The following is a 16159-nucleotide window of genomic DNA, read 5'->3' on the forward strand; positions in this document are numbered from 1 at the left end:
ATTCATACACGAGGCGAAAAATTGATAAGCAGCATGCATTAGCTTCTTTGTTAAATATGGTCGGACGAAAGAATGCCCAACGATTGGAATTTAAGTGGGCTATGCCCAAGCCATAAAAATGGAGACCCCACAATCTGCACCAAGTACCGTGGAATAAGCCTCCTCAACATCGCGTATAAGGTTCTATCGAGCGTATTGTGTGAAAGATTAAATCCCACCGTCAACAAACTGATTATTTCAGCTTTATCAATGTGGTTTTGACCTAGCTAAACAGCAATTGACGAGATATTCAGCATGTGCTGCCTTTATACCGCGATGTCTGAATTCGTATCCCAACAAAACTAATACGGATGACGTTGAGCAACATCAAAAGCTCCGTCAGGATCGGGAGAAACTTCTCCGAGCCGTTTCATACCAAACGAGGTTCCAGACAAGTCGACTCTTTTTCGTGTGACTTCTTCTGGAGAAAATTATTCGAGCTGCAGAACTAAACCGAGAACGTATAATTTTCTATAAGAAGGCAAGATAAAATATCTCCTGTCATCAAATTAACAGTTGCGACTAGGCACCCACTTCACTGTTGACAGTCATAACTTTGAAGTCGTAGATAATTTCGTGTATCTTGGAACCAGCATCAGTACCAAAAACAGCATCAGCCACGAAAGCCGACGCAGAATATCTCTTGCTAACGGGTACTCCTTTGGAATAAGTAGGCAATTGAGAAGTAAAGTCTTTTCTTGACGAACAAAACCCAAACTCAATAAGTCATACATTTTTTCCGTCCTGTTATATGGTGCAGAGCCATGTACGATAATAACATTTGATGAGTCCACGTTCCGAGTTTTCGAGAGGAAAGTTCTGCAAAAGATTTATGGTTCTTTGCACTTTAGCCTTGGCGAATATCACATTCGATGGAACGATGAGCTGTATTAGATATTCGATGGCATTGACATAGTTCAGCGAATTAAAAGACAGCGTCTACAGCGTCGCCCGCATGGACGAATACACTCGAGATCTGAAAGTATTCGACATATTACCCGCCGAGGGAAACAGAGAACGAGGAAGACCTCCGCTCCGTTGGAGAGACCAAGTGGAGAAGGGCTTGGCTTTGTTCGGAATCTCCAATTGGCGCCACCAGGCGAAAAGAAGTAACGACTGATGCGCTTTTTAACTCGGCTGTAACCGCGTAAGTGGTTTCTACGCCAGTGAGGAAGAAGATCCGAGGTACTATTTTCAGTAGCCTTTTTTGACAGAAAAATTACTTTCTGTAAATGTGTAACTTTTTGTCGGATAATACTGGATCGTATAGACCACATCTAGCACGCAGTGAAGAAAATATAACAGCAGTAGCACTATATGAAGACAGTAGAAAGTCGATTCGGCAGCAGCCGACGTATGGAACGACTTGGTGCATTTTACGTGCAAATCTTAAACTGAAAGCGTAAAAAATACAGCTTGTACAAGAACTGAAGCCGCTACGTAAACAAATTACCACTTTAAGACGACTAAAAACTTGAAGAGATACAATAGCGGTCATTTCATCCTGAAAAAACAGCGGATATTTTTCAAAAATGATGCCGGTGAGAACATTACCGTTATTGGCGACCGTTATTGTGCAATGACAAAGGACTATTTGTTGCCTGAAATTGAAACTCGTGATCTCGGCAGCATTTGGTTTTAACAAGACGGCGCCACTTCCCACACAGCGCTCAATGCGTTTATTGAGAGAACACTTCGGTCGATTTGACACCAAGGTTACTGTTATACTTGGTTCTGTGGAGATGTGTAAAGTCTTTGCGGACAATCCCTCTTCGATTCAGGCCTTGGAGCAAATAATCACGCGTGTCAAATGTCATAAATGTCAAAGAATGTTCTTTCGAAAGATAATAAACTTTTGCCATTACATTTGAGTAAAAGTGGCAAAGCTCGAAATTGGTTACCCTTTATATTCTTTTCTTGAGTGATATTGTTTGCCTTTTAAACATTTTTTATAGTATATTAGATGAATTTTGGTTTCAATTCTTGCACAATATAAAGGACTGACTAAATAGCAAATTCCTTAAGGTATTTCAAAGTAGTATAAATAATAGTAGTAGTCTGTGCTTTTAATTGTTTTCATAACTGTTAAGTTATCACTTTTCTTATCTAATTTATTAGTTTATAATAAAACAACACCATTACGTAGCACTTTATATGCAAAATTTTTAGAAATCCTTTTTAGGTTGGATTGTGTTATCTTTAAAGTGATAACATGACAAATTACCTAACTAATTTCTGTTGCCGTCATTCATCATAAGCGCCGCACCCAGGCAACCTAAAAGCTGCACACACAATACAATTAGCCTACAAAGACAAAGTTAAAGACCTACAAATAGTGGGGTTAATATATTTATCACAATATCGTCTCATGCCTTAAAATTTTATGAAACGATGTTTATAGAAACAGGTATTCAAATACTTACACTGGCATTATAATGAACAAAAGTAACAAAATAGCGGATAAAGCGAAGAAAAGGAAATGCCAATGAACAGCGTGACAAATCGCATTCCACACTTCAATCAGTCACGGTATCGTACCTGATTTATTTGCTGTGGAAATTCCCTGAAATGAACTATACTTATTTGCTTGGTTTATTTACACATCCTTTGACAGCAATCAACTGCATTTATTGTAGTGTGGCAGTTTTGTTCTTCTAGCAAAATTGTGATTGAGTTAAAACTGTTTCACATTGTCTGAAATTGTGAATAGAAGTGTGGTCTTGATTACCTTTTCTTTATTTTTTGTATTTATATGCCCTTCAAAATTTATCCCTTCGAATTATTTTTTTTAATATTTTCTAGTCCCACTGCTCTTCATGTTTGAAAGTCAGCAAAGAAATTAAGCGAATATGTTTAAATTTACATATGTATAATTTATGACCTTAAAGAAGCAAGACCAAGCTATGATAAAAACATATTGAAATATCATCCGTATGATAAGTTTTTATAACTTCATACACATTCTTTTAAGAATTTGAAAAAATATAAAACGAAAAATGTAATAATAATAAACGTCATCCAAACAACTAAATAAAACTCTTAAACGTTCCGAAAAGCGCCCAATACAACAACCATCACTGAGCAATAACAATGTCACACCTATAACTTCTCAGCACTAATGATTCTCGTCACGCAACAAACTGCCTAGCCGATATGCAAGTTCTTTCAGTTTTCGCCATTATTTATATGAACTGCCGACTAGCTTCAACACTTCAACTTTTCTTGGCTACTGTGTGGGTCTTAAAGACCGTTTAAAGGGTCAGTAGGGTAATCTTTTTTCAAAATTTTTTCGACGTTCGGAGCGCTCGGAGTACACACCTCAAAATTTAAACGCGTTTTTCTCAAAACACAATTTTTTAAACTGGCGGACATGATTCCGGTTGAACTACTCAACCGATTTGCTTAATTTTCTTTTATGTTCAAAAAACGCCTAGCTATCGTCCCTATATTTTTTTATAATTTGTTGACAATGTTATGACAAAATGTATGTAAAAAAACATGGGAAAAATTAAAAAAAAAACTTAAATTACTCTTTTATTTATCAAAATCTTTCCATGATTCTAGTAGGGACGATAACCATTCATGTACGTTTTAAGAATAAATTGGGTTTTGTGTGTCAGTTATTCCAAATATGAGAAATCGCGTCCGCCAGTGAAAAAACGCATCTCATTCACCCAGCTATTTCTCCGACAGATGTCATCAAAAAATTCCGAAAAAATTTGTTTATACACTCCACGATGCATATACATGATATGTGAAAAAAGTTCTATTGTATAATAAAAATGTCTATGAAAAAAATGTCAAAGAAACAGGCCAGATTACCCTGCTGACCCCTTAAGTCAAAAAGTGAAGGTGTGAAATGCCAACACGCTGTTACACCCACCCAATGTATCATTTGAATGCGTTAATCGTCCCATTCATTTGTATGCTTACGTATTGTTTTGTTAACACATTTTATTCATTTTGTTTGGTTTATAGTTTTCTGATTTCTGCATCAGATTGCATTGCATACATTTGGTAACTAAATGACCGCTCATGTAATATTAATCATGTTGGGAATATGACAGTTAGACTGCAATTAAAATAAAGGAATTAGAGGAAAGTTTAAAAGATTTATAAACTAAGTTTTAACGATGAATATTTTCAGTAAGCTTATGCAAATGCTTTTTGAGGACAGGTACAAAATTTCAGATAAATAACTTAACAAATAAAAATATCGTCGATTTCCTTAAATGTTGCTCAATTATGAAATTTATTCCAGTGAATTCTGTGCATTTATTAACACCTCTCAACATCAACGCATCAGTGAATTCACTTCACAGTATCTACTTTTTAGTTCTCACAATAGTTCTAAACGTAGTTAGAAGTTATAAAATGAAGAAATGTAAAGCAAGTAACTGGTTGAGCGTCGATTGATGCTCGCTTGAAATTAAGGCTAAGCATTCAGACTTTAAATTAACTATTCTCAAAGCAAAACAGCAAAACTGTTCAGACGAACACCTGTGAAAGCGGTTAGAATATAAGTAGCTCCTAAGTTGGCCGCTAATACCACCCTTCAGTGAGTTAAAAAGCGTATGAATGCGTAAATATATGAACAAATATATATGTTTGTACAATGAGTTTGATTCATTCCCTCTTCTTTACGATCATCTAAAAATATTTTGTGGATTTTTTTGATTTTTACGTCGGTAACAACCTGGTTTGCACGTCCACTGTGTTCACCGCATTCGGTGCTCATTTTACCTCGTATAAACTTAGCTTACCAATCTACGGACACTAAGAAAACTCATCATCAAGTCAAGTTTTTGCTTTAACGGTATTTTTGCCCTTCAAAAATCAACCTTTTATCAACAAGCAATATTACTTTTTATCCATTTTTTTCGTAATAAGAAAAGTGGCTTCATCCAATATGTTGTACTTCACAAAGTGATTATCCGGCAGCTATCAAATTAATATATGCGTTTTTTTTTTGAAGATTAGGATTTTCCAAAAATCATATGGATTTGATTCAAGTGGCGGAATCTAATTTCCTAATTAACCTCGCCTTTAATTTAGGTCCCTTTGATTTTTCTGCATATTCGGCTTCTTTTGAAATTTAGTTTTCATGACAACTTGTAACTTCTTTAATTCTCCGAGTATGAATTTAACTGACGTTTTCACTTTCTTTAGATCATATAGACGAACATACACATTTGCAGCTTTCTACTCTTTCACTGACATCAATAACCACATTTAATGGTGCAATCTCGCACGCTCTTCGCCTTGCTTGCACCTATTCTTTCTTTACTGCATTTTACTTTCTCGTAAGCGTCTGTCAAATGACGATAAAACCATAAGCGCCAACGCAATGTCATCATATTCCACTTTTTTATGTGTTGTCTGGAATATTTTTCTTTCACTTTTTTCTTATTATACTCAAATTTTGTTTATGAGGTATATAAGGGCTGATTCAAGTAGAGGTAATTTTTTCAATAGCCCTTTTTTTAAATATCACGTGTGAGTCGCTGTCATGTTATTTGGGTTCAGTATTTGGCATTTCGTCATGGAAAGAAATACGCCTGAACCACTTTTACAAATCTTACAACATTATTACGAAAATTCACGTTCTGTAAATAATGTACAAGTATTTCACGCGCTTCGCTCAACTTATGGTCAACATAATCGGCCTACTGAGCGTGCTACCTATCTTAAAACCCAACAGTCATTACTGTATAATATTCGACCGAATACGCCACGTCCAGCACGGAGTGAAGAAAATATAGCAGCCGTAGCCGTAGCTGACTGACTTATGGAACGGCTTGACGAATTTTTCTTCGAGATCTTAAATTGTGCAAGAACTGAAGCCCCCGACCTTCCCAAGCAACATCGCTTCGCTGTGTTGGCTCCTGAAAACTTCCAAGAAGATCCGACGTTTCCAAGCCAAATTTTGTTCAGCGAGGAGGCTGTCTGGCTCAAGTGTTATGTACACAAAAAAAATTGCCGCATTTGTGACGAAGAGCAAGCTGAAGAGACTCAGGAGCTGCCATTTCATCAAGAAAATACAACGATTTGGTGGAGTTTGTAGGTCGGTGATAGCATCGGCCCCTGTTTCTTCCAAAATTATGAATTTATTGAGAGAAAACCTCAGTGTGCAAATAATTTCGCGTTTTAGGCCTATCGAGTGGACACCAAGACCGTGTGATATTACACCGTAAGACTTTTTTCTGTAGGGATATGTAAAGTGTAAAGTCTATGCCGGAAATCCTTCTTCAATTAAGGCTTTGGAACAAAACAGTTTTCATGTCATTTGCCAGTTACCATTTGAAATGCTTGAAGGAGTTATCGTTGACTCAATGGATGAACCATCTCAGGCGTAACCGAAGCCTACATTTGAAAGAAATAATTTTTAAATGATTATAAACATTCCCAATTAAATTTGCTCTTTCTGTACTTTTTCTTTAAAAAGGTAGGGATCACACTTTATATAAATATTTGTGAATGTGCTAGTCAGGACCCTGTTACCGTGGTGCTTCTGTTTAGCAGCTACTAACTCTTTCTAGATTTAATACATTTTCTTTTGTCTACTTTTCACTTAACCTTTTTAACTTTTTCCGTTGTCCATTCGGTCCTTATATCTATTAGTTTGGAGTTGAATTCATTGTCCATTGCCAACTGTTTCACAGTTATTTTCTATTCTAAAATGTCCATTTCGTGTCCATTTAATTGTGGTTTCCTTTGTTCCTTTTTTGTGACATGATTATATTATCTTGATTGCCCAAACTGAATTATGTAGCTTCCTAAGGCAATGACAGCAAAAAAGTGATGACAATTGCTGATATAACTGTTCATTTTGGTCACATAAATTCAAATAGGATCACTGTCATGATTAATAATAAAGAAATAATTATTCATCTACCTGACTAAGTAACTTGAAAATGAAACGGCAGAAATAAACCATACATAGAGACAAAGGAATTCGTGAATTTTTAAACACCAAGCTAAGTAGAATAATCCAGTTTATATAAGTTGCGTTTCAAGGTAAACAGGACTGACGGAACATACTCGACTATGTCGACTATTACTTCGCCAAGTGCAGAGTGCTCGAGTGGTTTCAACGTTTTCAAAGTGTACGTGAGGATATAAATAAATGACGATCAACATGTGGGCCAATCAAAATCTGTGATGACCGGAAATTCTAACGAAACTGTGCGAGAATTGGTCAAAAATTAGCCGAAATCATCATTGAAATTCATGGAAATGGAATTGAGCAAAAACATGGTTAATTGATACTGAAAACTGAAAAGAGTTTAAAACATAATTACCTCGTAAATAATGTGAAGAAATAGTGTTCAAAATTTCGAAACGGTTGGTGCACCGACTTTGGAACCGTGAGTTATGTGGAAATCGCTCAAAAGTTTTAAAAATTGAACTGAAATGTTCATAAGGAAAGTTTTTGAGTACCTACTCAGAACTTCGTCAATTTTACTCCAATTGATTTGAAATTTAGACACAATTTTTAAGATATATTGTGCATTCTACGAAAATGAAGAATAGTTCAAAAACATATTTAAAAATCTACACCCACTTAACATATAAAACTTACAACTGGTATATATTGGTAAGGCTAGTGTTCACTTATTGTTTAGCAGTAAATTGAAAGAAGGAACGATTGGCGCCTAATTGTGAGCTTAGTAAAAGAGTAACACGGCGATCACACCTAAGATCTGAGCCTTAAAATTTATCTAAAAGGTCGAATGATTTCAATTAATTTTTTACTAGGAGAAATTATTGTATATAATTAAATAATGAATTTAATATAGTATAAAATTTATATATACATATATTATAAATTTATGTAATATGTAATTATTAAATACAATTGTATTATAAATTCTCATCATATTTTTCTTATCTGTTTTCAGGTTTCGAGAGATATCCTCAGGAAGTGAAATAAAACTTCTTTGAGTGGGAAAGTTTCTGTAGCAAACATGTAGTCTAAAGAATTTGTGAATAAATAAAAACGCAACTGAATCGCAAAATGCAATAAAATTATAAAAAGAATTTATTTTATAAATTATTTATATAAATTATTAGTCTTATTAATTTCTAATTATTAAAAAAAAAACCTTAAAATATACAAACCAAGCGAACATCAAAACTCTTTTACCATAACAGTTTCGTCTGCAACGAAGCAGACCAGTGAGTTACCATACAGTGGATGTAAATAAATGCATATAATTTTAACAATTGCGGCAATAATAAAATTAACGCGCCAAATATCGTGAAAATATTGTGACACGACAAATGAGTAACGTAACAAACTTTGAAATGGTCCAATAAAAACTGCCTGCGACGCGATCAACAAAATCAGCCAACATGGTTGCATTTGTTCGGGGTAGAGTGCGAAAGATGGTTGCTAAAGTTTCGAGAACGATAGTGAAAATGGAAATAAAAACAGTGACAAATGCACCCAATATTGTGCCGCAGCCAACGTGCATAATTAAAATGAAACGAAAAAGTAAACTGCCAAAATTTTTGCTGTTAATTAGCGCAATTTGTATCAACAGCTTCTTGTCTTGGCTTGGCGATGGCAGAGATGCTAGTGGTAGTTTACTGCCGCTTGCTTATGGCACGCATATGACCGTCACAGCTGGTGATGCCATCGCACACACGTTCACCATCGAAATGCGTGGTCACAATCACCATCATGATGGAGGTGGAGGAGGCGGAGGAGACAGTAGCAGGAGTGGCAGTTTGGAAAATATGGATTTAGAGAATATGAATATGCATGCCTTTGGTCATGATGCCGGCATTAGCGGTGTACCAGAGGAGTCAGAGGAGCGCGATCATATCGCGCATCATTTTGGTAAGTTAGTTTCTCCACAACAAAAATTATACATTTTTCACAACCTCTATTCATAAAGTCCTCCCTAATATATTATTCATATTAGAGTAGATTGTTTTAGTATATAAAGTACATTGTGAAGCTTAAAAAAATACCTATATCGGTCCATATAAGTCGACAAGACCTTGAGGATAATACAAATCTACTTAGCCATTAAATTTCTACTCCCAACCCAATTCTAAACCATACAAGGTGGTCGCCTATAGGGAAATTTCTTATTATGACGGTCAGTCTTATAAAAAGCCCGGTCTTACTGGGAACAAATGGCCCACTGGGCTTGCGGCAACTCAAGAAACGATGATAGCAACAGATTTTGATTTTTAAGCCCAGTGCTGGCCAAACTCTCACTAAGTAGAAGCCATTTTTATTCTGTGCTTCAAAGCAGTAAATCTGCCGCTATTATCCCCATCCATCAACGCCCCCAGCTTTGGCTAAACTCTAAAAAAGTACACTGTCTCCTCCAGTAGATTATCTACATCTTCCTTAATGAGATCCAATATGAAGGCAATGTGTGCTAGGATTACTAAATTTTCAGACATTACGTATTCTCGTTTAGAAATAGATTCTCTGAGTCTGATAGCAATTTTCACGTTCGAACACTTTTTGAATATATTTTTTCCACCACCAAAGACTCATAAAAACATATTAAGATTGATTGTGGTATCATAGAGGAAAAGAAGTACTTTTGGTAACAGATCCCATCTTTTACCAAAGCTCTTCTGCAGTTGTAAAAGGCTACCAATGGATTCCTTGCTCTCCGCTCGATGTTATGATCTCATCTTGGATATTTGCATGCTGCAGACGGATGCTTCCGATCTATTCAGCAAATTCCTTTGATCTTAAGTGCAACATCGTCTGCATAAACAATCACTCGGGCTTTATTGAATAACCGTCTGTAAATTGTCCTAACTTCCGGGAGCTCTATGTCGACAAGACAGTTTCTTCCAACACATTTTCTTGTTGTATTCACTAAATATATAATCTTTCACGCAACTCTTTCCAAATTTACAATATTTTGTTCCAGTTTTTGCTATCTCCAAATGTCACTGTAACCTAATTACAATTAATACACTTGACCGCACAGGCATATAATTAGTTGACCAGAAGCAAAAAGTGTGAATTAAATGATTTCAATTGCAAATTCTGTCAAGAAGACACTATAGTCAGCATATATGTATTTATATACCCACAGTGTTTCCTATATATACAGTCGAATTCATGAAAATTGTGGTCCACTAAATATATATGATTTTTTTTTTCTAAAATATACAATCCAAATAAAAAAAACGAGGAAATTCAACGAATTTTTTATGACAAATTTTTGTAGTTTAAAAAAGTAATGATACTCATTAAAATAACGCTTGTTGAAGGCGTTCATAAATTAAAAAAAAAATTAAATAATTACGATAAGTAGTTAAATTGTAACCACCATATCTTTATGTTTACCTTGGTAATCACTATGTGCATATGAAGATACATATGCATAACCTGAACTGATTATTCCGCACATATGAAATAAAAAATACGCGTTTACTTGTGTAACACACTTGTGTAATTATACAACATAATTTATTTGGAAAATCTTTAATTTTACATAAATACTATTTTTCTTTAAATTAAATGTTTCTTTATTTCGAATGTCCTTGAAGGTGATCGAATTAAAACGGAATCGTATGTGGTGCTGACTGCAACGCGCTTGATTGGTGTCGCAGAAACGAAGTATAAAATGAATCTTGATACATATGTTGATGGACGAACTGAATGTCGAATTGTGTTGAACGGTGTCGACGCGGCGCAGTGTATATGTTAACGTGCGAATTGTGAAGAACCAATTGAGCCTCCTATCCCGTTGTCCATCCTTTTTGTTTAGTGGGTAGGGGTAGAGGTGTGGTGAGCTGTGTAGTAGTGTCATCAGCTGTGGTGAATTGCGCTGTGGTATTAGGATGCGCCAATTTTACCGGGTAGAGGGGGTGGATGCTTAACTCATTTAAACATCCTGGGCCCCCTAGGCGAATATTTTGCCTAGTTTTATATATATAATCCAAGACATGTAATTCGGCTTACTGTGGGTGAGGTTACATGGCGATCGTCGGATATTTAGTGCTGGAGAATTGCTCCTTATTTGCACCTTTGTGTATAAAACAGCTTTCGTTTCATATGAATTTTAATATGCGTCTAGTTGCATGAGATAAACACCTTTAATTTGCTTGTTTGTTTAATTTTACTGACGACTTATTATATATGCAATTTTTTCTTTTATCATTTTATTGTGCGGTTTATCTATTATTTGCCTTTTCTATAGTTTTGGCGATTGTTGCAATAATTTTTTTTTTTTTTTTACTTGATTGGCTTATTAAGGACCGCAACTCCATGCCTGGCTCAGGTTTGGCCTGAATGGGTGCGCCTTTGGAAACATACCTTGGGGTTAGAACTATTATATGTGATGGATCTTGCGGGAGAATGGCCGTGAAGTGCGAACGGCTTCAATTCGTAGAGTATAGAATTCTTCATAATTGTTTAATGCTTTGTATAGCTGATTTTCCTAACTCACCCCTATGAGCAGCGCTTGCATAGATGAGATAAGAACGACCTTTGCTTTTGGTAAGTCTAGGTGCGTCACTTTATCGCATTGGGAGTATAGTGATCCCTTAACTTCCTTTTGCGATTTTATTTATTTTAGAAAATTAACGAAAATGTCGATTTTCCGACTTTTTGATACAACTGTGTATTTTATGTTTTAGTACGTATACACTAATTTGATATTTAGTAGCCAGCCACCGCTCTAGGATTTGTGCAGATTTTTTTTCTCATTATTGGCTAAAGCCATCCTGCGGGGCCGAAAAGTTACGAACATATATTTGTTTTTTTTTTTTGTATGAGGTTGTCAGAGGGAATCTGACCTTGTTTTTCCTACTTTTATATGGGGTATTAGAAAATTGTGGCTCTAGTGGTTGTCGTACGACGTTCCGGCCATTATTTGATCGAGTAGTTGTGGCTTTAGATAAGTGCTCACAATACCGATCTTTTATAGTTTTGTTTGTTATCGGAAGCTTTCTTAACGTTTGCAGTTCACTTAATTGTGAATTAAGGTATTTGTTTTTATTATACTCAACTTGAGTTGGTATGGTGGTGACCAGTTCTGTTACTAGTCCATTTTGTGTTTCGCTGTGAAGCGTTTGAAATTTTTGTGCCTTTGAACAGCATGGTGTCTCTTGGCAATTTTTAGTATTTTGGCTTTCGGGATTTGCTTTTGCAATTAAACCCGTGGTTCTTGATTTATAAGCGCTTTTATAGGGCGAGATGGGATATATGCTGTAATGAAGCATTGAATTGTGTCTTTTGTGACAATATGAGCAGTTAAATTTGCTTTTGCAACTTTTAAGATTGTGTGTATGGGAGAAGCAGTTTGTACAGAGTCTTTTTGATCTGACAAAGTTGTTCCTTTCGTTAATGTTTAATTTTTTAAACTTCTCGCAAGTTTTAAGTTTATGCCCTCTTTTACATAGTTCGCATGACGTTTGCTTTTTCTGTTCGGATATGAACGATTGCATTATGTGAAAGCGTTTGTTTGAATGGTTTCTGCTTCTAGCTTGAGGTCTATTTAAGCTTCTATTTTGGTCGTGTTTCATGTTCTTAGTTTTGATTATATTTTCTTCTAACCTTTCCGCAATTTCATATTGGGTGGTGAGAAAATCTTTCATTTGTTGCCACGTTGGGCACTTTTTTCGTGATGAGAGCGATTGCTCCCATAGAAGTAACGACTTTTCTGGTAATGCGGCGGTGCAAATGTTTACCAGAATTGGGTCCCAGCTATCTGTGGGAATATTAAGTGTCGATAGAACCGACAAACAATTTGAAACAGTGGATTCTAGGTTGATGAATTCCACACTTGTTCCTTTCTTAATTTTTGGCAAGTTCATTAGTGTCGTTACTTGTTTATCGACCAGTATTCTATTGTTTTCGTATCTAGCTTTTAGAGCTTCCCAAGCCAAATTGAAATTGTAGTCATTTAATGCGAACTGTTTAACTATTTCGCCTGCTTGACCTTTTGTTTTGTATCGGAGGTGATACAGTTTTTGTGCCTTTGATAGTTGTGGATGGTTGATGTAAACGGCTGTGAACATGTCCCGGAAGGACGGCCATTCTTCATAACCTCCGTAAAAGGTTTCTGTATCACATGCAGGCACCTCGAGTTGGATGCCTGAACTTGCCTCTTGATTGTCTATTTTTGGCAGCTCTACTCTACTGTGGGGAGTAGGTGCAATTGCTTTAATGAGCTTTAATTGATCGGAGATCATAGCTTTTGTTTCTTCATATTGGTCCAAGCAGTTTTCGTAAATATCGTAAGCCGATGATTTAAAATTATGTGTATCTGAATCGTTAGAATCTAGAATGGCGTCATGAGCCACTTGGAGCCGAGTCCAAAAGTTTTCAAGATTTTGAATTTTGATTTCTAATAACGATTCAGAGTTTTCATTAATCGGCAAAGAGGCAAATCTAGTGCAGTATCTTAATAAACTGTCACTTTGTGAAATGAATTTAACAACCTGTTTTGAGCGTGTAGCTGCTACAGGTGTATTTTGATTTGTGTCGTTATGAACCATTTTTGCAAAATAATATTATTTAGTTATATTTTAATTCGAAAATATATTTGAATTGTTAATTGGTATTCAAAACCGCGCTTTTTATTAATTAAAATGTTTGATGTCCGATTTATTTATTTTTAGGTACACCCTAATAATTGGCTTGTATGTACTTGTTTTTATGCAATTGAGAGCTCGTCGCAGAGATCAATATGCTTTGTACATAAGTATGCACGAATTTTTTGTGCTTATAATTATGCTTCTGTTCTTAAGCAATTGAGAGCTCGTTAGAGAGATCAATTAGCTTTTTGTCCACAATCCTGCTTGTTTTTGTTTGCCAAAGAACAAGAGGTATTGCTGGATAATTGCAAATGTGGACTTTGAACTTTTGGTTTTTTTTGGAGATTTTGTTTTGCGTCACAGGCAGATTTTGCCGTATGATTATATGTACAAATATATTTATATATGTATGTTCGCTCTAAGAAGAGAGCGCGGAGACGGAATTGAGAAATGTAAATCTGTTTATATGTATATACATATGTGTTAATATGTAATATTTTGAGACTTTATTTAGTGTCACAGGCAGATTCTTTGCCGTATATTTGTAAATAAATGTTATAATATTTATTTTTGAGAGAGAGGACTGAACACGGTATTAAAAAGAGTTTTGTTTTTGTTTTTTTTTTTTTATATGTACTTACATATGTTCATATGCACTTTTCCATTGTATCTATTAAGACCGCCGTCTAATACGTATGTATTATAGATATATGTATGTAAATATACAAATATATATTTTGCGCTTGGCAATAATATAATATGTAACGAATATATGTTATAAGTAGTTATACTTATATGTATGCATACGTGATAAGAATTTGATTACATATGTATGTATTATACCAAACTTTTATCCGTATTTTCTTTTTAATACATATGTATGTGCATATTACTATATATGAAAAATGGGCTAAATACGCTCACTTGGTTTCGGTTTGGTACGTTTTGTTGGGTATATGCATATACTCATGCTGCCTTAATGCCTTGTTCTTGGTTGTTCTCCGTCCTATGCTGCAGTTGCCTTCCTCCTTTTGCTGTTGTTTTGTTGTGTGTATATATAAGTATTTGTTTTTATATTCGCGCCCGTTTATTTAGTTTTTACTTTTATATTAAGTTTTGGGTTTCGCGCCCGGTTTGTGGTTTATTTAGTTAAAACGTTTGTATTTTTATATTTCTTATTTTTGGGAAAAACTTTAAATATGTTATTTTAGTAAATTTTGTGATATTTGTGTATTTTTGTTTTGTAACACCACTTTTTGCTAAACAAAGGGTGAACAATTTTTGTCACTACTTTATTTCTCACTTTATGCGATAATAAAAAAATTATTATTTGTTTTCTGTTTATATGAAATATATACGTCTTTTTATTATATTCTCAAAGTGTACTATTTCTTTGTCCATGACTGTATATATGTCTATTTATTTTTTTTTGTTTCTGTTGTTTGGGTCACTGCGTTGTTTTTTTCTTTTTATTTTTTTTTTTTTTATTTTTCGTTTCACTGCAATTTTTGTTTTTAAATTTTAGCACACTCAGCTCGTTTGGCTTAGTTGCTGTTTTTAAATGCACTTTGTTTTTTGTTTGTTCACTTTTGTTCTGTTTTTGTTCAGGTACTTTTACATCGCGCCCGATTTATGATTTGTTTTTCATTTATGCTTTGTTTATTATTTATGTTTAAATGTATTTATATGTACTTGTATATAGATATGTTCGTATGTATGTATATATCTATTTCTGGCTCTGTACCACTGCACTGCACTCTCTTTTGATTTTTTAGTACTGTCACTGCACTTTGGTTATTCTGTTTTTTTATTTATTTATTTTGTCACCACACCAGTATACATATTTATGTATTTATTTAATTTTGTATATCACATAGTGCCTTTCTGTGAGGCTCGAAGGACCATAGTTAAATTGTAACCACCATATCTTTATGTTTACCTTGGTAATCACTATGTGCATATGAAGATACATATGCATAACCTGAACTGATTATTCCGCACATATGAAATAAAAAATACGCGTTTACTTGTGTAACACACTTGTGTAATTATACAACATAATTTATTTGGAAAATCTTTAATTTTACATAAATACTATTTTTCTTTAAATTAAATGTTTCTTTATTTCGAATGTCCTTGAAGGTGATCGAATTAAAACGGAATCGTATGTGGTGCTGACTGCAACGCGCTTGATTGGTGTCGCAGAAACGAAGTATAAAATGAATCTTGATACATATGTTGATGGACGAACTGAATGTCGAATTGTGTTGAACGGTGTCGACGCGGCGCAGTGTATATGTTAACGTGCGAATTGTGAAGAACCAATTGAGCCTCCTATCCCGTTGTCCATCCTTTTTGTTTAGTGGGTAGGGGTAGAGGTGTGGTGAGCTGTGTAGTAGTGTCATCAGCTGTGGTGAATTGCGCTGTGGTATTTGTGGTATTAGGATGCGCCAATTTTACCGGGTAGAGGGGGTGGATGCTTAACTCATTTAAACAATAAGTAATGAATGCTTTTCTTCCTTCATTTTTACATTTTAGTGGAACTGTTTCTTTCTGCAATTATCTAAATTATTCAAAAACTTATTTATAACTA

General features: G+C 34.9%; 1 protein-coding gene across 3 annotated transcripts in view; it reads left to right on the forward strand.

Annotated features, from left to right (window-relative positions):
• The window catches only part of LOC125780339 (hemicentin-2-like), a 98988-nt gene that overhangs the window by 6865 nt on the left and 75964 nt on the right, over positions 1-16159 (forward strand). For all 3 annotated transcript variants that reach the window (XM_049462547.1, XM_049462548.1, XM_049462546.1), the window contains exon 2: positions 7941-8884. In XM_049462547.1, coding sequence (XP_049318504.1) covers positions 8395-8884 — 490 coding nt within the window. In that variant the 5' untranslated portion in view covers positions 7941-8394. The remainder of the gene's footprint in view (positions 1-7940; positions 8885-16159) is intronic.

The sequence above is a fragment of the Bactrocera dorsalis genome, chromosome 1 (genome assembly GCF_023373825.1).
Source record: "Bactrocera dorsalis isolate Fly_Bdor chromosome 1, ASM2337382v1, whole genome shotgun sequence".
Taxonomy (NCBI): domain Eukaryota; kingdom Metazoa; phylum Arthropoda; class Insecta; order Diptera; family Tephritidae; genus Bactrocera; species Bactrocera dorsalis.